This window comes from Eubalaena glacialis, chromosome 18, assembly GCF_028564815.1.
Source record: "Eubalaena glacialis isolate mEubGla1 chromosome 18, mEubGla1.1.hap2.+ XY, whole genome shotgun sequence".
Taxonomy (NCBI): domain Eukaryota; kingdom Metazoa; phylum Chordata; class Mammalia; order Artiodactyla; family Balaenidae; genus Eubalaena; species Eubalaena glacialis.
Window position 1 is genome coordinate 64,898,406 of NC_083733.1, and position 27,524 is coordinate 64,925,929.

Below are 27,524 nucleotides of genomic sequence, written 5' to 3' on the forward strand. Positions count from 1 at the left end.
AGGATATGGGGAGGGGGAGGGGTGAGATGTGACAGGGTGAGAGAGTGTCATGGACATATATACACTACCAAATGTAAAATAGATAACTAGTGGGAAGCAGCCGCATAGCACAGGGAGATCAGCTCGGTGCTTTGTGACCACCTAGAGGGGTGGGATAGGGAGGGTGGGAGGGAGGGAGATGCAAGAGGGAAGAGATATGGCAACATATGTGTATGTGTAACTGATTCACTTTGTTGTAAAGCAGAAGCTAGCACACCATTGTAAAGCAATTATACTTCAATAAAGATGTTTAAAAAAAAAAAAAAAAAAAAAAAAAAAAAAAGCAGGCAGGGTGGATCATCTTTTGAGTTTAAAGACAGTAACCCGGAGCCCAATCGTGACCAGAAGCAAATGTTAACCCAGTAAGAACCCCACTAACCCTGGTGGTGTTCCTTTCCGCTTTCAGTTCAGTGATTTCTTTTTCTTTTTCAAGGAGCTGCGCTCTGCGTACGTTTAGTTCTTTAGTTCTTAACTGCTGCAAAATCCTGGAGAACAGTCAAATAAATAGAAATAGAAAAGAGAGTGAGAGACCCTCAAGACTGACTCCAGTCAAGCCTCTCCAGTCTTCACACAAAGGCACCTCCCGCCTTTGTGGGAAGACCCCTCTGACCCTCCAGAGAAAGAGGGGGTCCACTCAAGACCCCCCGGACCACCATAACTCAGACCAGCCTTCACCCCTCCGCCCCTGACCCCGGCATGCACACGGATCGGGGTGAGAAGGGAACGTAACCCCACCTTCTCAAGATCCAGGGAAGTCCAAGATATTTTCCTGAACATAAATCCTAACGCTAAAGTGGATAAAGAGAGATATATATATATATATTTTTTTTTTTAATATTTATTTATTTGGCTGCACCAGGTCTTAGTTGCAGCATGGGGGATCTTCGTTGCGGCATGGACGTGACCAATGGCGCCCTCTTTGTAAAGGGGCCTTCAGGGGTGCCGTGCTAGCGCACCTTCTCTGCCCAAGCAGCCGTTTAAGATGAAGCTGAAGCCTCTTGTTAGATTCTGAAAGAAGCTTGTCAACAATGTCTGATAAGCATTTATTACACTTTCCATTCATTTTTCCTCTCTGCCTTGCCTAAAATAGGAAAAACAAAAACTTCTGCTTCAAGAACAAGTATGGCCCTTATTTTAAAAGCGCCACGCAGCGACGACGTTGAGTCGCCTGTGCCCTGGCTCCCTAGGCTGTCAGCTTTCAGGTGAACCCAGAAGGGACTCAGCATTCTGAACCACACGCAACTGCCAGACTCTAAATGCATCTGAAATGCAAGCACATTCAGTGTACAAGTCCAGGGGTGCTGTACACGTTACAGCAGTGGACTAGCGTAGACTTCGGCTAAACATCTGTAGTAATGATAGTAACTATGAGCCCAGCTCAATTCACCTCTTAACAGATTTCTAAACGATTTAGAGATTTAAGTACCTGATTGTGTTGCATGTCTTATAACTGCTTTTTTGCGTAAAATAGGAAAAACAAAAACTTACAGACTTCAAGAACAAGTATGGTCAGTGTTTTAAAAGCGCCAAGGAGCGACGACGGGCGTGGCCTGTGCCCTGGCTCCGTAGGCTGTCGCCTCCCACTGCCATCTCTAGTGGACTCTGCACTGTCACCAGAGCTGACTCACAGGTACAGAGAAGGGCAGGGACATCGTTCGTTCGTTAGAAGGTCCCTCCCCACTGCTTCTGTTCAACAAAGGACCCAGGGGGCCTCAGGAGTGTCACCAGCCATTAACTGTCAGGCGGACTCAGCGAGGAGATTTACATGCAGAAACAAGCGTATTTTAAAGGGCATCAGCTTATATACACATTGGTGGAGGAATTTCCCAGTGTGTAAACCGAAGATCGAGTCTGGATTAAGCCGCCTGTGGGCTCTTCGTCGTGGCATGCATATGGGATCTAGTTCCCTGACCAGGGGTCAAACCTGGCCCCAGTGACGTCCCTGGCTCTGCTCTCTTGACTGCTCGTCCAGGATTTCCTGGAGCTCGATCGCTTTAGCCACGTCTTCCTCGTGGCTTAGGGAACAATCAGATCTCTAATGGGGGAAAGAATCCTTAAACAGCCTTGTTTGGTGAGGGATGAAATAAGGCACTTCCGGGAAATCGGTAAGGTCAAAACTGCCTTCTGCACGCTGTGGGCTCACACACTCTCATGGCCGCTCAGGAGAGAGTCAAAGAGGGGTCAGAAGTCACTGCCTCAGCCCAGTGAGTCCACCACCCACCACAAGAATGGGACCACCGGAAATCATCCCCTCCCAAAGTGAGGGCAAAATGGGGAAACGGGGTAAGGCTGGGAGGCAAAGTGGGAGACGTTAAACCCCTGTGGAACGCGAACTACACGGTACTCATACTTTAAAGTGGTTTCTAAGTGGCATATTGCTCTTATAATTTTCTAACCAGTAAAAAATGTAAATCACATTGGAAGTTATTATGGTGCACATCATTACGCATAAGTTTCCTCCAGATAAGAACCATTTCCTTAGCAGAAATAAGACAGCTCCTGTCAGAATATGAGCATTTTTGAGGATCTTTATACACAGGGCAAAATTGGTTCTCCAGAAGAGCTAGTTACCGAATTACTTAGCAGTAGCTAGCGATAAGAGCTAGCCAGCAGAGGACAGGGTAAGAAGAAAGGCCTTCTTCTCTGAGAGAACAGCATATTTACAGAGAAGCTACAGGAAAACAAAACATCCCAGGTGAGGAACCCAGCATGGCTTGGGCGGGACAGAGAGGCCGCTGGGGTCAGCCTCTCCTTGAGTCAACCTGATGGAAGAAGAGGGTCCAGATCTCACCAGTGGACCTCAGACTCGGCCTCCAAGACACAGGAAAGGTACCTCCTACAGGGCCTGGAGACTAGGAGGATGAGGCAAAGCTGTCTCCTGGGTTTCTGACCACCTGACTAGGTACAAAACTGTACCCATCTCAGGAGCACCAACAGATGAGAGGAAAAGATAGTTTGGGCCCGTGCTGAATTCAAAAGGCCCGAAGTCCACCCAAATGGAGGTGTGCCAGGCGAGGATGTGTGAGCTCCAGCAGTAGAGCGGGGAGGACAGAGGGTCGTGGAAACGCAAGGAGAGCTGCCACGCCGAGGCCTCCCGTGCAGACACACCCGGCATCGGCCGCTGCTTCTGCAGCAGTTCTACCCACGCGCTGGCCTTTCTCAAACGGAACCCACGGAGTCTTTCGTTCTTTTTCTCTCTGCACAAAGAGATCGTGGGCCACGTAACCCTTCCTACATAGTAGAACAGTGCCTGACAGAGAAGAGGCGCTCGGTGACTATCTGAAGATGTTAGGGTATATACATTATACACATAAGCAGTATGTACACTTAAAGTATTATATACATTGCTCCGGGCTTCGTAAGATGGGTGACGTTGAGTGGGTTAATATTTTTGCCCAAAGAGCTCAACCCGTGTTCGCCGGGCAACTCCTCCGCCAGTGGTCTCTACCAATCCCTCGTGCCCCGCCCCCAGCGTCCTCCACGCAGCGCCCGCACGACCCGCTGCCGCGTCCGACCAGAGGGTGTCCATCCTTCCGCACTGAGGCCACAACGCCCTGGGCCCGCAGCCGTACTTACAAGACGAAACAAACCCCGCCGCTTCGCCAGGCCCCGTCTGACGGGCCCCAGCCCCGCCGCCCTCACCTCCCTGCACTCTTCGCTGTGCTCCTGGGGCCGGGGGCGCCGGCCCCGCTGCCGTGACTTGAGCCGAGGCCAAGTTCTTCCTCGCCATGGCCTTGGCCCTGCGGTCGCGGCACCAGAAGAGCGCCCCCAGGTGGCCCCTTCCGCCACCCACCCTCGGGGACGGGTGCAGCGCCTCGTGCGCGGCAGTGGCTGCTGCGTCACTGCCGGGCACCTCACCACCTCCACTGTCACCGCGACCGCCGCCATCACCGCCGTCTCGAGAAGAAATGGCGTCACGGCTCCGCCTCCACCACTGTCTCCCGGGAGCCCGGAACAGACCCAGTCGCAAGGCGCTCCATGGAGACGGGAGGGCTCGGCTCAGGCCACCATCAACGGGGCAGAGAAGGGGTGCGGGGGGACGACGACTTCCAAGAAGACAGCAGGATGCGTGTGCGGGGAAGAGCAATCAAACACTGCTTGGAAAGGATACTGTTTGAAAGTAGCACTGAAAAGGGACTTCCCTGCTGGTCCCATGGTATACAATCCGCCTGACGATGCTGGGGGCGCGGCTTGGATCCCTGGTCCGGGAGCTAAGATCCCGCATGCTGTGGGGAAACTAATCCCGCGCGCCACAACTACTGCGCTCGCACGCCGCAACTAGAGAAGAGAAAACCCGCGTGCGGCAACTAGAGAGAAGCCCGCACACCTCAACGAAAGAGCCCGCATGCCTCAAGATCCCACGTGCCACAACTAAGACCCGACTCAGCCATACAGATAAAACAAGTTAATTTTTTAACTGAACAAAATTTTTCACAAGAAATTAACAACACAAAGCTACTGAAGAGTATTAACTGTTTCAGAAACCAAAAACACTAGAACTAAGAGGGGTTTTGCCACCTCCTCCTACTAAAAACGCTGCCAGTGAGGCTATTGGAAGGGCACCACCTAAACCCAAGGGCATCCCTAGAATCTACCCTGGGTGAGGAGTCGCTGAGCTAATTTTACCTCACTGATTCTGAGGTCAGTTCCCCTGACTCAGCTCAGCAAGTGCTGGATCCAGCCTCGTTAAGGGCACTGAAAATGAACCCACAGTGGCATGCTGAACCCTGCTGTGAACTCAGCGGTACTTGAGACAGGCTGGGGATTCTTCACGCCAGGTGTCACCCCTTCCTCTGTCCCCACGTCATCCCCCATCCCCTCTCACCCTCCTGGCTGGGCTGCGCTTCCACCCCCCTTGCTCTCTGACCCCCCAGCACAGGCTCCACTGCTCCTGGCTCCACCCAAACCTCTGCTGTGACAACCAACACTCCTGACACAGGCAGACTAAGTTGTGATTTTAGGACCTTAGGGTCCTAAACACCTTAGGGTGTTTGGAGTCCTATATCCACCCATCTCAGGAATTAGCAGACTCTGGGAGACACAGAGGCACAATCTGGGGTCCCGCCCACAATTCAACCTGAACACATTCTCTTTTCTCGGCTTTATACACTGGAGTTCTCTGAGATGTCTTTTTCAAATCTCAACTGTTGCTTTCAAAAAGACTAAAATCACTGCACTCAACTTTAAGAATAAAATCTTCATTTTCACCTTTAAAATGAAATTGGAGGGAAAACTAAAAGCATTTTTTTAAAGCACTTAAAGAGAAAACTCACATGGGATCAGTTCACAGAATAAAGGTCACATAACCCCTCCCACCTCCTCAGCCACCGCCCGTCACCACAAAGCCGCCCCTGGGCTAGCACAGGGCAAGGGGACGAGGGGAGACCAGTGCGGGCCTGGGACAATGGCACAGCAGCCACGAGAGGAGCAAGAGCACAGGTCCTCTGTCTCTGGGCAGAGTGGGCCACTTGCTCCATCCTCTTTCCAAGTTCAAATGGCCAAGCATGGGCAACCTGGGGATTCTGATTAGAAACAGAATAGTGGGGACTGAGCAAGGACCAGTGGTTCTTGCTTTCTCCCACATCAAATAAAGATGATCAATATATTTACGATGACTATTACATATTGCTTCAGATGGAGGGAACACCAGTTTTTCCCCACTTCCAGTTCTATACGTGAGCAGCCTGTAGGTCAGCCCACCAAGAACTAGAAAAGCTAAATACGTTTTTAAAGGATGTCTGAAGGCGTCAAAGAGGTACTGAGGCATCCGCAACCGAAGGGTCCAAGATTCCAAACAAAAGGGAAACCCAGTGAGGGAACGGGAGACTGAGAGGGCTGCTCCTTCACTCGGGGCATCTGACTCTGGGAAGAAAATGTAGTAAAAAGTCAAGCAGAGAGCACTGGCTAACAGAACTCTGGACAGTTCCATGGGGCTGGGAAGACAAAAATTCGAGTGCAGGCCTGGCAAGTCAGCCAGGACTTTAGGGACCAAGCTCCCCAAGAAAAGGAAGGCACAGAAAATGAGCCCAATACTCTGTAGAAACTGGCTGAGCAGCTGAGTTGCAGTAACCTCATGGTTCTCGGGAGACAAAAACTGGGCTTCAGGACCTGCCAAGAAGGAGGGGCCCTGGGAAGCATCCCAGGCTTCCAGATGGAGACCCTGGAAGGCTCCACCCTGGGGTGGGGGGGAAGGTGGGTGAAGGCAGCTGAGACTGAGGCTTACAAGGACTCCCAGCCTCAAGTCACTCATTCCCTGACTAAACTGAGAGCCTGTCCGTACTCTGGGTCTGTGTCAGAGGAAACTCTGAAGGAAGACAGCATCAGCCAGAACCTCTACGGTTTTTCATATATAATACCCAGCACTCAACTAAAATAACAAAAACGATGTCACAACAAATAGGACCAAGAGAAAAAAAGAACAGAAATAGAAACAGATGCAGAGGGGATCCATATACTCCAGTTATCAGATGCAAACTTCACTTGTTCAAAAATATATACCAGACATTTATGCATATGAATACGTGACTTCCACGTGCAGATTCATTTCTCCTGGTTTACAGAGGGTGACAGGGGGCATTGTTGAAACTTAGTATCTGTAGCGTACTCGTGAGAAGCACGGGTGATAACCTCGATTTGTGCCTGCCATCTGAAGTGTGTTGAGAGGGATGTCAGTCCTGTGAGATCTACAGGGCCTCATGCAATCCCAGTGCAGACACTGTCTCAGCTGAGTTGAATTGTGGGATACCCAGCTGGTGTCCCAGGAATTACTTGTGAGAAAAATCCCCACACACTGGTGACCAAAAGTGTCAAAAGCGTTCTACATGAGAGTGTTGTGGTGTGCATTTTTAAGTATGAAGTATTTGGTGATCCCTGAGTTTAAGGCACAACCAAGAAGCTTTGCTAAATTCAGTACATCTGTAATGCTCTGACGGGTGTGGAGTTCCTGATTATTGGTGAGATGTGATCCACAAGGATAGGTTTTTCACATTCATGGCATTTGTGAGGATTCTTTCCAGAATGAATTCATCTTCTAAAGGCGTGACTATACTAAATACATTTATCTGGCTTCTATTTCTATCCAGCATAAATTTTCTCATGAAGCCTAAGCTATCAAGCCATGCTAAAAGCATCGCCAACTTCATTATATTTTTAAGGGCTCTCACTAGTATGGATCCTCTGATGCTAAGTTAGGCTAGAAGGCACACTGAAGAATCTGCCACACTCATTACATTTGTACGGTTTCTCTCCGGTATGAACTCCCCGTTGATCGGCAAGGTATGAATTTCGGCTAAAGGCTCTGCCACATACATCACATTTATATAATTTCTTTCCTGTCTGAATTTTCTGATGTCTACTGATGTTTGAGCTGTCATTAAATTTGTAACTTTTCTTTCCAGCATGAATATTCCAAGCTGTGAGTTTTGACCAAAGATTTTACCACATACATCACATTTATATAATTTGGCTCCTGGGTGGATTATCTGATGTCTTCCAAGAGTGGCGCTATCATTGAAGGTTTTGCCACACGTTACATTTGTACCATGACTCTCCGTGAATTTCTGATGATGTACAAGCTGTGAATTTCAAACAAAGAATTTGTCACATACATCACATTTATATAATTTATCTCTTGTACGGATTATCTGATGTCCAGTGAGGAGTGAGTCCTTAAGAAAGGTTTTCCTACACTCATTACATTTGTAAGGTCTTTCGATGTGGTCTTGTGTCATCACTGAAGGAGGCATGAAATCACTGCCATATGTATTTGAAACGTTGGTTTGGACACTAGGAGGAATTCTTTGAAGTGGAGTAAATGAGGAACTACTGTTGATAGACCTCTCAACTTCATTACATTCAGATATTATCCCATCAGTAAGAAATATCTGCAGTTTATCCAAAATGTTAAATCCAAGCCTATTTCCAATGGGCTTGATTCCTGCATCCCTTCTACCATGTTGATCTCTTCCATCAGTGAGATTTCCATTATGGGTCATAGACACTCCTTTGTAATTTCCTTCATCATCTATCTAATGACACTCAAAATCATGTGTATTTTCCTGGATTTCCCTGAGGTGAAAATGCTTATAGGAACAGTTCTGTCATTATTACCAGTTTAAAGAGTTGGGAGGAAGATTAACATGAAGATTTTTCTGTTGGTGCCCTTCCAACCTGAAGCTTTATCAAGCTGAACGTTCTATCGCTGACTTGCACCAAGCCGTCTCGGAGTCGACCTAGTTATGGAAATGCGTTCTTCGCAGAATCCCAGTTCAGGGAGTTCAAGCTGGCCCATCACAGATGCCTCTCCATCTCTACAGGCAGAGGGTTAAAAGCAGGAGAACTGGCAGGTTTCCACAGGAGGGAAGTCCATGGAAAAGAGTGAAAACTGGGGAATGAGGAGAGAAAACCCACGGTGTCCTCTGCAAGGCTGTGGGCGGTGGCCTGTGAGCACGAGAAGCCCTCGCTGGTCACCTGTCCTGTCATCAAGGAAGGCCGCCCTCGTAGTGAGCAGCTATTGGATGCCTGCTGTGTGCCTGGTGCTCTGTTCCCCTTGCAGAACAGCTGAACCCACGGAAGGTGTCCTTAGGGGCGGATGGTGGAGTGGGCACTTGTGTCCAGTGGGGCACTGACCCCAAGGCTGGGTACCCCTCTCCTGAGGATGTGGTGGGCTGAGTGCTGGGAGGGATGCGTCTCCAGGTTCCCGAGCCAGTGACCAGGGGCTTTGGCTGCACACGCCCCCACCAGGTCCCAGGGCCCCGTCAGCGCACACTCACGAGGCCCTCACCTCTGGGGATTCGACCTCTTTTCCACCCTGCTTCATTATCCAGAACACTTGCTATTTGACTGCATGTCTTTTGAATGAATGTGACCTACAGTTGAGAAACACTGTGATGACAGTTTTATCACTGGGAACATGAATTACAAGAATGATATTTACATACCAATTAACACTAAACAGACTGTTGTCTCATAATTGAGAAGAAAAATATATATTATACTATAGGTGTATTCTGAATACTTACTGTAAATAAATGCAAAAGAACAGATGACATAGGATAAAGAAGATGTGGCACAAATATACAATGGAATATTACTCAGCCATAAAAAGAAATGAAACTGAGTTATCTGTAGTGAGGTGGATGGACCTAGAGTCTGTCATACAGAGCGAAGTAAGTCAGAAAGAGAAAAACAAATACCATATGCTAACACATATATATGGAATCTAAAAAAAAAAAAAAAAGGTTCTGATGAACCTAGGGGCAGGACAGGAATAAAGACGCAGACATGGAGAATGGACTTGAGGACACGGGGAGGGGGAAGGGTAAGCTGGGACGAAGTGAGAGTAGCATTGACATATATACACTACCAAATGTAAAATAGATAGCTAGTGGGAAGCAGCTGCATAGCACAGGGAAATCAGCTCAGTGCTTTGTGTTCACCTAGAGGGGTGGGATAGGGAGGGTGGGAGGGAGACGCAAGAGGGAGGAGATATGGGGACATACGTATATGTATAGCTGATTCACTTTGTTATACAGCAGAAACTAACACAACACTGTAAAGCAGTTATACTCCAATAAAGATGTTAAAGAAAAAAAAAAGAACAGATGACATAAATTGTAATGCTAAATAAGCCAAAATAAGCTTATCCAATCTAACTAATTGGCTGTTTAGAATTGTAAAACAAATATAATATAGAGAAATGAAGAATCTGATAAAACAATTTTTAAGAAAACAATATAGTTTTCTAAGTATCTGCTGTAAAACTACGTACCCATAAAGAAAAGGCATCTTATAACTTTAACAAGTAGTATGTGTCAGTTGTTTTGCATAAGACACGCTGGAAGACCATCATCTGTAAATTCCACTTATAAATTAATACATAAAATATTAATTTTCTCCAGTTCTCTGACAGCCAGTAAGTAGAGCAATCCCTACCTATGCAGTACCCTTAATTATCTAGCTTAATGGTTACCAAAATATATGGAATAAACAGCACATTCTATATTCATTAACTGGGATCAGATACAATGTTGTTGAGAATGAAGTACAAACGAAAAGCAAATAGGATATAATGCAGACAAAGGTGTATCATGAAAACCATGACAGAATACTAACATAACTTTTTCTAAAAAAGTAACTTTTGAGTATTTACTACAAAACATGCAATATTCTAAGCCATCTAACAGCACTAAATTGTTTTAAAAGGCTTGAGGTAAATTAACACGATTTTTCAAATCAGGGTAGGAGATGCACAGGTTTATGTACATTAACCCAACCGACACATAAAGTGGTGCAAGAACCAGGACCTACAGACTGAGAAGACTTCCGTGTGACCGGCCATCGGCCAAAACTTATTCTTAAACAGGACAGATTACAAAATAATACAACGAATACCAGGAGTTTAGACAGAAAACGTCAAGGGAGATGCAAGGAGAAGTGAGCTGTGGGGGCTTCCCTGGTGGCGCAGTGGTTGAGAATCTGCCTGCCAATGCAGGGGACACGGGTTCGAGCCCTGGTCTGGGAAGATCCCACAAGCAACTAGGCCTGTGAGCCACAACTCCTGAGCCTGCGCGTCTGGAGCCTGTGCTCCGCAACAAGACAGGCCGCGATAGTGAAGAGGCCCGCGCACCGTGATGAAGAGTGGCCCCCGCTTGCCGCAACCAGAGAAAGCCCTCGCACAGAAATGAAGACCCAACACAGCCAAAAATCAATATAAAAATAAATAAATAAAGATTACTATTTAAAAAAAAAATAGTAAAGACGAGTAAGAGACCATGATTTTGAAACTGAGTCCCCCTAAATCTGAGTTCGTCTGTCGAGTTTGATTAACCTGTCTGTCCAACATTTTCCCATTCTTATCCAATACCTGTTCCCCTCAAGACTGATGAATGTCAAAGAAAAGGCAGGATTGATATCAAAGGGAACCTGGGGGGCCTTCCAGGTTACAAAAACCTTTCTGTGTCCCCTGTTTCCTGTTTATAGAAGAAGGCTTTAGTTTCCTAGACCTTCCCTGAGATCCAAAGAGCAGATTCAAGATGTTACCAATTAGGGGAAGGAGGGAATGCAGAAACAAAGGAAAAGCAAGCCGAACATGTATCTTTTCCACAATTGGTAGCTTAAACTGATACCTTGATTTATAACCCCAAACTGTGGCTTCAACAAGTTGCCCCAAGAAGCCTTAAAAATTGATGACACCCAGAGGGTCAACTGAGAACTGGAATTCTTAACGCATCACATTTGGCTCTAGGTACATAATAAAATGTCACAACTATTGCTTTTACTCTCTTCCTGAAAGAAGTTAAAGAAGCACAAGACCGTGATTTAGAAACCTGTTTTGCGGGCACGTACAGAATAATCACAAAGGAAGTCACAATGTGGTGCCAAAGAGTCTGCACAGCTGAGATCTTACAGGAAAGCTGGGATCACAGACACTCCCTTCCCCTCCCTCCTTCTGCCTTTAAAATCTTATACACAGGTATAAGAGTATGCTGAAAACTGTCCTTCCACGCAGTCTTTCTTCAGAGCTTTCACCATCCTCAATGGTGAAAGAATGGAAGCTTTTCCTCGAAGATCAGGAACAAGACAAGCATACCTGCTATTTCTAAAAACATATAATTGGAAGTCCTACCACGAACACATAGGCATAAAATGAGATAATAGATATCCCAATAGCAACAGGAAGCAAAATCATCTCTGTACACAGATAACATGATCTAATAGGTAGAAAACCCTGAAGATTCTGAAATTAAAAAAAAAAAACTTTCTAGAAATAATGAAAGAGTTCAAAAACCTTACAAGATTTAAAATCATCATGCAAAACTCAATTGGGTTTCTAAACATTAAAAATGATCAAAACAGAAATTGAGAAAACAATTCCATTTATAAGAGAATCAAAAAATATTTAGACATGACATTATAAAAGAAGGGAAAGATTTGTACACTGCAAACTATAGACTGCTGAAAATTTTACAGAAGACAAAAATAAATGGAAACATATCCCATGTTCATGGACTGAAAGTCAATATTGTCAAGCTGTCAATACTACCCAAAGTGATTAACAGATTCAAATCATTCATTCCCTAGTGAAATCCCAATAGGGTTTTCCTGAAAAAACAGATAAATCCATTCTGTGATTCCTATGGAATGTCAAGAGACAATGAATAGTAAAAACAAGTTTGAAAAGAACAGTCAGAGGTCTCACACTTCCTTGTTTCGAAACTTATTCCAAACCTATACTAATCGAAACAGTGTGGTACTGTCATAAAGGCAGACAGAGACTTTAGGAAAAAACTCTTCTGTGACAGCAGCCAAGATGGCGAAGTAGAAGGATCCTAAACTCACCCCTTCTCACGAGCACACCAAAATCACAACTACTGCAGTACAACCATTGATGAAAGGCTGGAACCTACCAGGAAAGCTCTTTAACAAGTAAAGACATAAAGAAGGAACCACAATGAGATGGGTAGGAAGGGCAGACTCACGATATACTCAAACCCCATATCCCCTGGGTGGATGACCCAAAAACTAGAGAATAATTATATTACAGAGGTTCTCACACAGGAGTGAGAGTTGTGAGCCCCACATCACGCCCCCTAGCCCAGAGGTCTGGCACTGGGATGAGGAGCCCCCAGAACATTTACCTTTGAAGGCCAGTGGGGCTTGACTGCAGGAGCTCAGAGTAATGGGGAAAATAGAGATTTCACTCTTAACAGACACACACAAAATCTCACATACACAGAGATGAAGGGCAAAAGCAATAATCTGATAGAAGCCTGGGCAAGAACTGCCCCTGCCTGCTGATCTTGGAGGATCTCCTGGGAAGGTGGGGGGAGGCGTTGGCTCACCCTGGGGACATAGACAATGATGGCAGTAACATCGGGGAGCATTCATCTGCATGAGCTCTCCTGGAGGCTGACTTCTTGGCACCAAGACCTCGCCCCACCCAAGAACCTGTAGGTCTGGTGCTGGGGCGCCTCAGGCAAAACAACAAACTGGCAGGGGATACAGCCCCACCAATCAGCCAATGGGCTGCCTAAAGGCTTCCTGAGCCCACTGCCACCTCTCTACATGCCCTTAGACATACCCCAGCCTGCCAAAGGGCCAAGACCCAGGTCCAACCAACAGTGGGCAGGGAGAAGCCTCTAGACCAGCCTCACCCACCAGGGTGCAGACACCAGAAGCAAGAAAACTACAGTCCCACAGCCTGCAAACTGAATCCACAAATACAGGCCAGACACTACCCCAGGACCAGCTGGCCTCTGACCTTGGGTGATGAGAGGGATGCATAGGACACCTCCTACAGAGGGCCACTTTTCCAACGTTGAGAAATGTAACTAACCTACCATGTACATAAAAATATAAATAGCAATTTAGACAAAATGAGGTACCCGAGGAATATGTTTCAGGTGGAGGAATAAGACAAAACCCCAGAAGAACTAAGTGATGTGGAGATAGGAAATCTGGCTGAAAAAATGTTCAGAGTAATGATCAAAAAGAACTCGGGAGGAGAATGGATGCACAGCCTGAGAAATGAGAAGTACTTAACAAAGACTTTGAAAATATAAACAACTGAACAGAACTGGAGAATACAGTAACTGAAATGAAAAATACACTAGAAAGAATCAGTAACAGGCTAAATGAGGCAGAAGAATGGATCGGTGAGCTGGAAGACAGAGTAGTGGAAATCACCACTGCTGAAGAGAAAAAATAGAAGAAGGAGGACATTTGAAGAGACTTCTGGGACAACAACAAGGGCACTAATATTTGTATTATACAGGTCCCAGAAGGAGAAGAGAGGAAGGGCCTTAGAAAATATATGCAGAGATAATAGCTGAAAACCGCCCTAACCTGGGAAAGGAAACAGTCACCCAAGTTCAGGAAGTGCCGAGAGAACAATATCCATATAAAGACTCACAGAAAGCACAAACCAAAAATCTATCATAGATACAAATTCAAAATGCACATGAAAACATGCTCAACATCATGGGCTTTCCCACTTTTTACAGATCCTTGGAGCACCTCTTTATGTCCTCAGTGGAATGCTGCCCAATGCATCAATCATTCAATAAAGCCAATTAGATCTTTAAGTTTATTTAAATTTGATTCAATTTTTGCACATTAATGGAAGTCAGTCTGAAATGCACTGCTATGGGATTTGCATTATAGCCATCTGAATATTCTGGAATAGAGTGTAGAGAGTACAAATTATGAGTATGGAACCCCCAAATTGTATGTTGTTTCATTCCATATTGGAAAGAAATTGTTATAGATTCTTTCAAACCTGAGAGCCTAATGGTGCATTCTTACCTGCTGTTACAAAGCACCGAGATGAGATAAAACTGTGTTGATGGAATAAACATGATTCATCCAGGGCTATGACAAAAGTGATTATATTTTATTAATTAAAACAGGAGACCCATGATACATTCAGAATGTAATTCTATGAATACAACAGTAGCAAATGATAATGGCAGCAGTTAAATGTGAATCATACACAAACACATATTATTCTGGTTCTGATTAAATCTGATGCTCAAAATAATTGCTCTCTTCAATTTCCAAAAATAAGACTAACTTTCTTTAATCATACATACAACAGTTACTGCCATCCAATGGAGAAAGTGACCAACTTTTCCTGTGCATTGTTCCTACCACATAATCAGTCCCTAATAACCTGTCACTCTCCTCCCATGAAAAGTCCAGTGCCTTAATGTCTTGCCTGCTCTCGTCCAGGTCAGTTGGTAGAGCATTCTGTCCTGTAACCCACTGTGAACAGAAGGGCGCCCTGAACCTAATGAGCATGATGATTCATGTCCTAGTTTTACATTATTCTCTTCCCCTCCCTGACACTAATTCACACACTGTTGAATTTGATAATTCAGGATACATGTTTTTCCAGGGAACATGGATGTGAATGAACCACACCTAATGAAGTTGGCCCCCTCATCTTACTGATTCCTTCCCAGAGACCATCATGAAAGGCCTGTAACGAATGCATGAAATCAACATATTAGCAAGGCCAAGCTCTTAGGGCTCACCACACCACAGGCCAATAAACTGAGAGACTAGTTGTTGGGGCAAGCAATAGTGGCTTTATTCAGAAAGCCAGCAGACCCAGAAGATGGTGGACTACTGTCCCAAAGAATCGTCTTCCCTGAGTTAGAATTCGGGCTTCTTTCATACTAAAAGAGGAGGGAGTAAGGTCCTGGTTCCAATCAGATTCCTGAGGGGATGTTTTAATTTCTTCTTTCTTGAAGCCATTCACAGGGGAGGCTGGACAGAAGGTTTCCCATGAGGTAAACAAAGGTATTTTAGTTTAATGCACATTACACGGGAATCAGGTTTCCCAAAGATAGCCCATTATGTATAATGTAAGCTTACAGGCAACATCCCTTTAGTGATTCACTTGTAGCAAAAGCAATAGAATACAAAGGTTAAAGGAAAAGGAAAAGGTCCAATATAGAGACAGACTTGTTCTTCCCTGTTACTTCAAACTTTAGGTTGAAAAGCATAAATAGTAAGTAGCCTTTTCAAGAAAACTCAAATAATTAAATTTTAATATACTGAAGATAATTGGTTATTTTCACATATGTCCTTTTTCCTCTCATATACACACCATGTCAGAAGTTTTAACGTGTTGTGACTTGCAATGATTCTGCAGTATGTAATATCTCAGGTTAACCTCAGAGAACTAAAGATTTATTTATTCCTAGTATGCATTCTCTGATGGGCTGCTGTAAGAATTGCTCAAAAAATTCACCAAATTCATTACATTTGTAAGGACTGTCCCAAATATTAGTTCTTTGGTAAACCCCAAGGATGTACTGTTTCATGAAGTTTCTCCGTGTGTATACTTTGTAACCTGTAAGAATTCTGTCATTACACTAAAGGTGTGGATACTTGATGTAAACATTTACAACACTGATTACATCGGAAAGCTTGCTCGCCAGCATAAATCCTCTGTATTTCAGTTTTGATCTTCAAGTACACTCCTCAGGACACACATTGCTTTGTGTGGTTTCTCTCAAAAATGTGTACTCTGGGGGACTTCCCTGGTGGTCCAGTGGCTAGGGCTCCATGCTCCCAGTGCAGGGGGCCCAGGTTCGTTTCCTGGTCAGGGAACTAGATCCCACATGCCACAACTAACTAAGACCCAGCGCAGCCACATAAATAAATAAATATTAAAAAAAAAAAAAAAGTGTACTCTGAAGCTTAGTGCACTGTGAGGCCTGGAGAAAGCCTCTATTCATACATTTCCATAGCTTCTCTTCAGTATGGACTTTCTGCGATTGCCAAGTACTTGAACTCAAGGTAAAGGTTTTGCCTCAACCAGTGCGTTTGGGAGGTATGGCGCCAGTATGTTCCTATCTTGTGACTTCTGGGTAAGATCCTTGCCACACACATTATATTTCTGTGGGTTTTACTCAGGATAAGTATTCCGATATCTAGTGATGAGTGAGCAATAATCTAACTTTTGACATATTCGTTGCATTTTAAAACATGGAGTATTTGGTGATCACTGAGTTTAAGGCACAATCTAAAAGCATTCAAAATTTAGTACATTTGTAACGTTCTGAAGAGTGCGGATTACCTGAATATTGGTGAGATGCGAGCTGTGAGAATAGGTTTTTCACATTCATGGCATTGGTGAGGAATCTTCCTACACTGAATTCATTTTCTAAAGGCCTGACTATACTAAATACATTTATCTGGCTTCTATCCAGTATGAATTTTCTCGTGAAGCCTAAGATGTGAAGGCCTCCTAAAGGAGGAGCCACCTTCATTGTATTTTTTTTTTAAGATTTATTTATTATTTATTTTTGGCGTGTCGGGTCTTAGTTGTGGCACGTGGGATCCTCACTGAGGCATGCAGGATCTTTCACTGTAGTGCGCAGGCTTCTCTCTAGTTGTGGTGTGCGGGTTTTCTCTTCTCTAGTTGTGGCGCACAGGCTCCAGGATGCATGGGCTCTGTAGTTGTGGCACGTGGGTTCCAGAGCACGTGGGCTCTGTAGTTTGCGGCACGTGGGCTCTGTAGTTTGCGGCACGCAGGCTCTAGTTGAGACACGCAAGCTCAGTAGTTGTGGCGCACAGGCTTAGTAGCTCCGCGGCACGTGGGATCTTAGTCCTCCGACCAGGGATCGAACCCGTGTCCCCTGTATTGTGAGGCAGATTCTTTACCACTGGACCACCAAGGAAGTCCCCTTCATTATATTTTTAAGTGCTCTAACCAGTATGGATCCTCTGATGGTAAGTTTGGCTTGAAAGCACACTGAAGACTTTGCCACACTCACTACATTTGTAAGGTTTCTCTCTAGTATGAATTCTCTGACGGTAAGTGAGGTTCAATGCATAAAAGCTTTGCCACACTGATATTTGTATGATTTCTCCATAGTACGAATTCTCTGAACAATGGTTAGGTGTGAATTTTGAAGTGTGAATTTTGAAGACCTTCCCACATGTATCACACTTACATAGTTTCTCTCAGGTATGGGTTTTCTGATGTGTAGTGAGGGTTGAGACCTGAGTAAAGGCTTTCCCACACTCAAAACATTTGAAAGGTTTCTCTATATGTACTCTCCGATGACTTGTAAGGTGTGAATTTCGACTGAAGAACTTGCCACACTCATTACATTTGAAAGGTTTCTCTCCAGTATGAATTCTCCAATGAAGTCGAAGATGTGATTTTTGACTAAAGACCTTTCCACACTCATCACATTTGTAAGGTTTCTCACCAGTATGAATTCTCTGATGACTTAAAAGGATTGCCTTCTCACTAAAGGCCTTGCCACACTCATTGCATTTGTAAGGTTTCTCTCCAGTATGAAATCTCTTATGACTTATGAAATGTGAATGCTGACTAAAGAGCTTCCCACACTCATTACATTTATAAGGTTTCTCTCCAGTATGAATCCTCCGATGACCAGCAAGGTGTGCATTTCGGCTAAAGACTTTGCCACACGTATCACATTTATATAATTTCTTTCCTGTATGAATTTTCTGATGTCTACTGAGGTTTGAGCTGTCAGTAAAGGTTTTGCCACACTCATTACACTGGTAACTTCTCTTTCCAGCATGAATATTACGATGACGTACAAGGTATGAATTTTGACCAAAGACTTTACCACATACATCACATTTATGTAAGTTTGCTTCTGGGTGGATTATCTGATGTCTGGCAAGGGTGGAGCCATCGTTAAAGGTTTTGCCACACTCATTACGTTTGTAACATTTCTCTCCAGGATGAATTTTCCGATGATGTGCAAGCTGTGAACTTCGACCAAAGAATTTGTCACATGTGTCACATTTATCTAATTTCTCTCCTGTGTGGATGGTCTGATGTTTAATGAGGTGTGAGCCCTTAAGAAAGGCTTTCCCACACTCATTACATTTGCAAGGTCTTTCCCTGTGTGCTTTAAAGTTTTGTGTCATCACTGAAGGATGCATAAAATCATTCCCATATATATTACAAACATTGGTTTGGACACTAGGAGGAATTCTTTGAAGTGGTGAAAATAAGAAACTACTGTTGATAGACCTCTCAACTACATCACATTCAGAAATTATCCCATCAGTTTGAAATATCTGCAGTTTATCCTGAAAGTTTAATCCAAGCCTATTTCCACAGGGCTTGATTCCTGCACCCCTTCTACCATGTCGCTCTCTTCCATCAGTGAGATTTTTGTTGCAGATTACAGGCATTCCTTTGTAATTTCTTTCATCATCTCTCCACTGACACTCAAAGTCATACATATTTTCCTGGATTTCCCAGAGGTGAAAATGTTTGATTTTACAGCTTTCAGGTCTTCCCAACATCGGTGTTTGGAATACTTCTCCTTTATCACTGTTCACTTTGGGTTGTAATTGCTTGATCACATGTATAGGGGAGATATCTACAAGATATAAAGAACCATAGGTATCCCATTCACAATAATTCAAAAATATATGTCTCATGTTGAATACATGATATTACACCAAATGTAATACTTATACCAAAGATAGGTATGAAATGCCCCAACCATGACCTTAAATTTTTGGAAACACTAAAGGAATAGAATTCTTTACTTAAGAAAGCGTGACAACATAAATCCAAATATACTTTAAGGTAGCCTAGTTTTAAACACCATATGACAAAAACACTCACACTGGACAAATTTATGTCGGCTCTCAAAGAAAGAGTATTTTTCTACTATCACCTCTACGAACATACCAACCAACAGTAAACATACTGCTGTCTCATAATTGAGAAGAAAAATATACTATCGATGTATTCTGCATACTTACTGTACATAAATAAATTTTTAAAAGTAGACAATATATTGTACCGGGAAATAATCCAAAACAAAACTTATCCAATTAATAATATAATTAGCTGTTTAGAACTGTAAAACAAATATAACAGAGAAAATGAAGAATTTGATAAAACAATTTTTAAGAAACAATGTATTTTTCTAAATCTTAGCTATAGAACTATGTACCCAAAAAGAAAAGGCATTTTACAACATTAACAAGTAGTACCTGTCAGCTGTATTGCATAATACATGCTAAAAGACCATCATCTGTAAATGACATAAATTAAGACATAAAATATTCTCCAGTTATCTAATGGCCAGTAACAGAGCAATCCCTACCTATGCAGTATCCTTAATTATCTGGTTTAATGGCTCCAAAATACTAGAAACAAGAAGTGAGCACTTTGTATATTTATTGACTAGGGTCAGACACAACGTTGTTGAAAAAAATGCAAATGAAAACCATACAAGATATAATGCAGATAAAGTCATATCATAAAGAACATGAATTTTATTAGCAGAAATCAGAAGGAAAAACCAGGAAAAAGCCATCTAAAGACGAATGAGTTTCTTCTGTACATACATGCAGATACAAAGAAACTGAATCAACCCTCCAGTAGAGTAGGGGACCATAATTTTCAAAAGTTAAGTTGCCTTAAATCTGAGTTCTCCTGCTAAGTCTGATTAACCTCTCTATCGAAAATTTTATTCTGTTTCTTCTTCCACACATGTTCATCTCAAGATTGAGGAGTACCAAAGAAAAGGGGGGATTGAAACTGAACAGGAATCTGCAGGGCCTTCCTGGTTACAAAAGCCTTTCTGAGTCTCCCATTTCCTGTTTGTAAAAAAAAAGGCTTTAGTCTCCTAGACCATTCCTGAGTTCAAAAAGTTAGATTCAAGCAGTTACTAATTAGGGGATTGAGAGAAAACAGAAACAAAGGAAAAGCAAGTCCAATTTAATCACTTCCATGATTGATAGCTTAAATTGGTACCTTGGTTTATGACCCCAAACTGTGGCTTCAACCAGTTAACCCCAAGAGGACTTAAAAACTGATGACACCAGAGGGTCAACTGAGAACTGAAATTCTTAACCAGTCACATTTGGCTCTAAGTAAATAATAAAATGCCTGAACTATTGCTTTTCCTGTCTCCTAGAAGGAAGTTAAGGGATCACAAGACTCTGATTTAGGAACTGTTTTGCAGGAACATACAGAATAATCAGAAAGGAAGCCACAACTTGATTCTCAAAAGTCTGCAGCTGACATCTTATGGGAAAGCTGGGATTACAGACACTCCCCTCCCCTCTCTCCCATACCCTTTAAAAATCTTACACCCTGGCCAGCCAGGAAGATGGATTTGAGGCAAGGCCAGGTCTCCCAAGTTTCTGGTTGGCACCTCCTCAACTAATACACATTTCTCTGCTTCTAACTCCAATGAGGAATGGGCATATGAATTTGGATTCGACATCATGTGTGATGTATGTTCTTTATTAGGAAAAGGTAGAAGACTATGCTGGAAAATATCCTGCAATGGAGCAGTTACACAGAGCTATCATCATACTCAATGGTGAAAGAATGAAAGCTTTTCCTTTAAGATCAGGAACAAGACAAGGATACCTGCTCTCAATATTTCTAAAAGCATATTACTGGAAGTCCCAGGAAGAACACAGAGGCAGAAAATTGGGTAACAGATATCCCAATAGCAAAAGAGAGTGAAATCATCTCTGTATACAACTGACATGATCTAATATGTAGAAAACCGTGAATATTCTGCAGAAAAAACCTGCTAAAATTTTTAGAGCTCTAAAAAATGACAAGATATAAAATCAACATGCAAAAGTCAGCTGGGTTCGTAAACATTAAAAACGAACAACCAAAAAAGAACATGAGAAAAATATTACAGTTACAAGAGAATAAAAATTAAAAGTTCGATGCAACATTATACAAGAAGGTAAAGATATGTACATTGCAAACTAAAGACTGCTGAAAATTTTAGAAAAGACAAAAATAAATGCAAAGACATCCCAAATTCATGGATTGGAAGTCAATATTGTCATGATGTCAATACTACCCAAAGTGATCATTATATTCAAATCATTCCCTAGTGAAATCCCAGTAGTGTTTTCTTGAAGAAACACATAAATCCATCCTGTGATTCATATGGAGTCTCAGGAGAAAACAAATAGCAAAAACGATCTTGAAAAGAACAAACTTGTTGTATCACACTTCTTTATTTCAAAACTTATCCACAGATACACTAATCAAAACAGTGTGGGGAGCCTGTGCTCCGCAACAAGAGAGGCCGCGATAGTGAGAGGCCCGCGCACCGCGATGAAGAGTGGCCCCCGCTTGCCACAACTAAAGAAAGCCCTCGCACAGAAACGAAGACCCAACACAGTCACAAATAAACAAACAAACAAACAAACAGTGTGGTACTGGCATATAGACAGACTGCTGGAATAGAACAGAGACTTCCAAAGAAAAACTCTTGTGGGATAGCGGCTAAGATGGCAGAGAAGGACCCTAAGTTCCCCTCCTTTCACAAGCACACCAAAATCACAACTGACTGAAGAGCAACCACTGAACTAGAACCTACCAGAAAAGATCTTCAACAGCTAATGAAGGGACCACAACTAGATAGAAGGAGGGGCAGATTGGCCATATAATCAAATCGCATGCCCCCTGGGTGGGCAGCCCACAAACTGGAGAATAATTATATTACAGAGGTTCTCCCACAGGAGTGAGAGTTCTGAGCTCCACATGAGGCAGCTCAGCCCAGGAGTCCAGCCCCAGGAAGTGGAGTCCTCAGAGCATTTGGCTTAGAAGGCCAGCAGGACTTGGCTGCAGCTCCACAGGATTGGGGAAAATGGAGACTTCACTCTTAAAGGGCACACAAAAGAATCTCACATGCACCAGGACAAAGGGCAAAAGCAGTAATATCATAGGAGCATGGACCAGAGCCACCTGCTGGTCTTAGAGTATCTCCAGGGGAGGCAGGAGGCAACTGTAGCATGGCCAAGAGACATAGACACTGGTGGTGGACATATCAGGGAGCATTCATCTGCATGAGCTCTCCTGGAGGCTGACATCTTGGCACCAAGACCTGGCCCCATCCAAAACCCCATAGGCTCCAGTGCTGTGACCCTGCCCCCCACTCAGACCAAACAACACACTGGGCAGGGGCACAGTCCCACCCATTAGCAGACAGGCTGTCTAAAGACTTCCTGAGCCCCCAGCTACTTCCCATGCCCCTAGACACCAGAGGGCCCTACCCACCAGAGGCAAAGACCCAGCACCACCCACCAGTGAGCAGGCACCTGCCCCTCCCACAAGGAAGTCTGCACAAGCCTCTAGACCAGCTTCACTCACCAGGGGGCAGACACTAGAAGCAAGAAAACTATAGTCTCTGCAGCCTATAGACCAAGTCTGCAAATGCAGGCCACATACTACCTGGGGACCAGATAGCCCCTGGTCCATAGGTGACGAGAGGGGAGTGCGCTGCCTGAATGCATAGGACGTCTCCTACAGAGGGCCACTTCTCCAAGGTTGAGAAATGTAACTAACCTACCACATACATAAAATACAAATGGCAATTTAGACAAAATGAGGCAACAGAGGAATATGTTTCAGATAAAGGAACAAAACAGAAGCCCAGAAGAAGAACCAAGTGTCGTGGAGACAGGCAAACTATTCAAGAAAGAGTTCAGAGTAATAATCGTAAAGATAATCACAGAATTTGGTAGGAGAATGGACACACCATGTGAGAAATGAGAAGTTTTTAACAAAGACTTAGAAATTCTAAATAACAATGAAACAGAATTGAAGAATACAATAACTGAAATGAAAAATACGAGGAATTAATAATAGACGAAATGAGGCAGAATAATGGATCAGTGAGCTGGAAAACAGAGTAGGGGAAATCACTGCCACCAAAGGGAAAAAAAGAAAATAATAAAAAGAAATGAGATCAGTTTAAGAGACCTCTGGGACAAGAGCAAGTGTGCTAATATTCGCAATACAGGGTTCCCAGAAGGAGAAGAGAGAAAGGGCTTCAGAAAATATTTGAAGAGATAATAGCTGAAAACTTCTCTAACCTGGGAAAGGAAACACCAAGACACATTCTGATTAAAACAACAAAAATTAAAGATAAGGAGAGAAAATTACAGGCAACAAGGGAAAGCAATAAAAAACATACAAGAGAACTCCCATAAGGCTATCACATGATTTTTCATCAGAAACTCTGCAAGCCAGAAGTCACTGGCACAATATACTTAAAGTGATGAAAGAGAAAAACCTGCAACCAAGAGTAGTCTACCCAGCAAAGTTCTCCTTCAGACTGATGGAGAAATCAAAAGATTTATAGATGAGAAAAAGCTAAAAGAATTCAACACCACCAAACCAAATTTACAACAAATGCTAAAGGAACTTCTCTAGTGGGAAAAGACCACAACAAGACTTTCTTGACTACAAACAAGAAAATCACAAAATGGAAAAGCTCACTGGTAAAGGCAAACATACAATAAAGGCAGAAAATCATCCACACACAAAGCTAGTAGGTAGGTTAAAAAACAAAAGTAGTAAAACCATCTGTATCCGCAATGAGCAGTTAAGGGATATACAGAACAACAGGATGTAAAATATAATATCAAAAACAGTAATCATGCGGAGAGGAGAGTACAAATGCAGGGTATCTAAAATGCATTTGAGATTAGCAACTTAAAACAAGCACATAAACATACGTACTAGTATACAAAACCCTCATGGTAACTGCTAAAGAAAAATCTCTAATACATATACGTACAAAAAAGAAAAAGAAATCCAACCATAACACTAATGATACTCATCAAACCACAAGAAAAGAGAAAAGAAGGGGGACAAAAAACCCTACAAAAACAAATCCAAAACAACGAAACGGCAATAGAAACATACATACCAATAATTATCTTAAGTGTAAATGAACTAAATGCTGCAACCAAAAGATACAGACTGGATGAATGGATACAAACATAGGACCTGTACATATGCTGCCTGCAAGAGACTCACTTCAGATGCAGAGACATATACAGACTGAAAGTGAAGGGATGGTAAAAGGTATTCCATGCAAATGGAAATAAAAAGGAAGCTTGAGAAGCAACACTTATATCAGACAAAATAGACTTGAAAAAGAAAAGACTGTTAAAAGATACAAAGAAGGCCACAAGAAAATGATCACAGGATCAATCCAAAAAGAAGACATAACAATTCCAAATATATATCCACCCCAGCTAAGGAGCACCTCAATATATAAGGCAAATGTTAACAGACATAAAAGGAGAAATGGACAGCAACACAATAATAGTGGGGGACTTTAACACCCACTTATATCAATGGGCAGATCATCCAGGCAGAAAATCCATCAGGAAACACAGGCCTTAAATGACACATTACAGCAGATGGACTTAATTGATATTTATAGAGCATTCCACCTGAAAGCAGCAGAATACACATTCTTTTCAAGTGCACAAGTACCCGTAGGAGTTGGGCCAGGTCAGAGTATAAGAGTATAAGCTGGCCCCACAGTGCCCACAGCAGGTCCAGACACCTACAGAGAGTTCGATTTCTGCTTTTGATTTGTTTTTAGTTTTTTGTTTTGGTAGTTTAGTTTTTAGTGTTTGTTTTCATTTTGGGGTTCGATTATTTGTTTGGTTGCTCTCTTCTTTTTTGTTATCTCTCTCTCTTTTGTGTGTGTGTGTGTGTGTGTATGTATGATTCTTTGTGTGTTTTTGTTTGGTTTGTTTTTAACATTTGTCTTGGGGTTTTGCTTGTTCGTTTTCTTTTTTGTTTGTTTGTTTTCGTTTGTGTGTGTGTCTGTTTTCTTTCTTTCTTTTTTCTTTTTTCCTTTTCTTCCACACCGTGCAGCTTGCAGGGTCTTGGTGTTCCGGACAGGGGTCGGGCCTGAGCCTCTGAGGTGGGAGAGCCTAGTCCAGGACGCTGGACGACCAGAGAACTCTCGGCCTCAGGGAATATTAATTGGCAAGAGCTCTTCCAGGTCTCCATCTCAACACCAAGAACTGGCTCCACCCAACGGCAAGCAAGCTCCAGTGCTGGACGCCTCATGCCAAACAACTAGCAAGACAGAAACACAACCCCACCCATTAGCAGAGAGGCTGCCTAAAGTCATACTAAGCTCAGAAACACCACAAAAAGAGCCACCGGACGTGGCCCTGCCCATCAGAGGGATAAGATCCAGCTGCACCCACCAGAACAGAGGCACCAGTCCCCTCCACCAGGAAGCCTACACAAGCCACTGGACCAACCTCACCCACTGTGGGCAGACACCAGAAGTAAGAGGAACTACGACCCTGCAGCCTGCAGATAGGAGACCCCAAACATAGTAAATTAAACAAAATGAGAAGACAGAGAAATATGCTGCAGATGAAGGAACAAGGTAAAAACCTACAAAACCAAACAAATGAAGAGGAAATAGGCAGTCTACCTGAAAAAGAATTCAGAATAATGATAGTAAAGATGATCTAAAATCTCAGCAATAGGGCTTCCCTGGTGGTGCAAGTGGTTGGGAGTCTGCCTGCCAATGCAGGGGACACGGGTTCGAGCCCCGGTCCCAGAGGATCCCACATGCCGCGGAGCAACTGAGCCCGTGCGCCACAACTACTGAGCCTGCGCTCTGGAGCCCACGCGCTCTAGAGCCCGTGCTCTGCAACAAGAGAAGCCACCACAGTGAGAAGCCCGCGCACCACAACGAAGAGTAGCCCCCACTCACTGCAACTAGAGAAAGCCCGCGCACAGCAACAAAGACCCAACACAGCCAAAACTAATAAATATATATAAATAAATTTATATAAAAAATAATAAAATCTCAGAAATAGAATAAAATACAAGAAATGTTTAACAAGGACATAGAAGAATTAAAGAACAAACCAACAGTGATAAGCAACACAACAATTGAAATTAAAAATACTCTAGAAGGAATCAACAGCAGAATAACTGAGGCAGAAGAACGGATAAGTGACCTGGAAGATAGAATGGTGGAAATAACTGCTGCGGAGCAGAATAAATAAAAAAGAATGAAAAGGATTGAGGACAGTCTCAGAAATCTCTGGGACAACATTAAACGCACCAACATTCAAATTATAGGTGTCCCAGAAAAAGAGAAAGAGGAAGGGTCTGAGAAAATATTTGAAGAGATTATAGTCAAAAACATCCCTAAACATGGGAAAGGAAATAGCCAATCAAGTCCAGGAAGTGCAGAGAGTGCCATACAGAATAAACCAAAGGAGAAACACACCAAAACACATATTAATCAAACTATCAAAAATTTAAAACAAAGAAAAAATATTTAAAGCAACAAGGGAAAAGCAACAAACAACATACAAGGGAATCCCCATAAGATTATCAGATGATCTTTCAGCAGAAACTGCAGGCCAGAAGGGAGTGGCAGGATATATTTAAAGTGATGAAAGGGAAACACCTACAACCAAGATTATCCTACCCAGCAAGGATCTCATTCAGATTCAACGGAGATATCAAAAGCTTTACAGACAAGCAAAGGCTAAGAGAATTCAGCATCACCAAACCAGCTCTACAACAAATGCTAAAGGAACTTATCTAAGCAGGAAACACAAAAGAAGAAAAAGACGTACAAAAACAAACCCCAAAAAATTAAGAAAATGGTAATAGGAACATACATATCAACAGTTACCCTAAATGTGAATGGGTTAAATGCTCCAACCAAAAGACAGACTGGCTGAATGGATACAAAAACAAGACCCATATATATGCTGCCTACAAGAGACCCACTTCAGACCTAGGGACACATACAGACTGAAAGTGAGGGGATGGAAAAAGATGTTCCATACAAATGGGAATCAAAAGAAAGCTGGAGTAACAATACTGATATCAGATAAAATAGACTTTAAAATAAAGACTGTTACAAGAGATAAGGAAGGACACTATATAATGATCAAGGGATCAATCCAAGAAAACATAACAATTGTAAATATTTATGCACCCAACATAAGAGCACCTCAATACATAAGGCAAATGTTAACAGCCAAAAAAGGGAAATCGACAGTAACACAATAATGGGGGACTTTAACACCCCACTTACACCAATGGACAGATCATCCAGACAGAAAATAAACAAGGAAAGACAAGCTTTAAATGGCACAATAGACCGGATAGATTTAATTGATATTTACAG

At 43.1% G+C, this 27,524-nt stretch overlaps 1 protein-coding gene and 1 long non-coding RNA gene across 3 annotated transcripts in view; both read right to left on the bottom strand.

Annotated features, from left to right (window-relative positions):
• Positions 1-17,042: 17,042 nt before the first annotated feature.
• LOC133077747 (zinc finger protein 665-like) lies at positions 17,043-18,465 on the bottom strand. The gene is made up of 2 exons (XM_061172507.1): positions 17,537-18,465; positions 17,043-17,365 (listed from the first exon to the last, which is right to left on the bottom strand). Exons 1-2 carry the CDS (start codon positions 18,463-18,465, stop codon positions 17,260-17,262), a joined length of 1,035 nt encoding a protein of 344 aa, XP_061028490.1. The 3' UTR covers positions 17,043-17,259.
• A 428-nt stretch (positions 18,466-18,893) lies between these two features.
• LOC133078784 (uncharacterized) overlaps positions 18,894-27,524 on the bottom strand; it is a 38,305-nt gene continuing 29,674 nt past the window's right edge. The window contains exon 5 of one of the 2 annotated variants that reach the window (XR_009697929.1): positions 18,894-18,926. This is a non-coding gene — a long non-coding RNA (uncharacterized LOC133078784). Of the gene's footprint in view, positions 18,927-20,071; positions 20,161-27,524 lie in introns of those variants that run through there. The other variant, XR_009697928.1, reaches the window with a different exon arrangement.

Coding starts and splice junctions, on each gene's coding strand:
- LOC133077747 (XM_061172507.1), bottom strand. CDS start 18,465: ATGACACAAAACTTTAAAGCACACAGGGAAAGACCTTGCAAATGTAAT. Junction 17,366..17,536: donor GTCTCAACCCTCACTACACA/TCAGAAAACCCA, acceptor CCTCACTTACCG/TCAGAGAATTCATACTAGAG.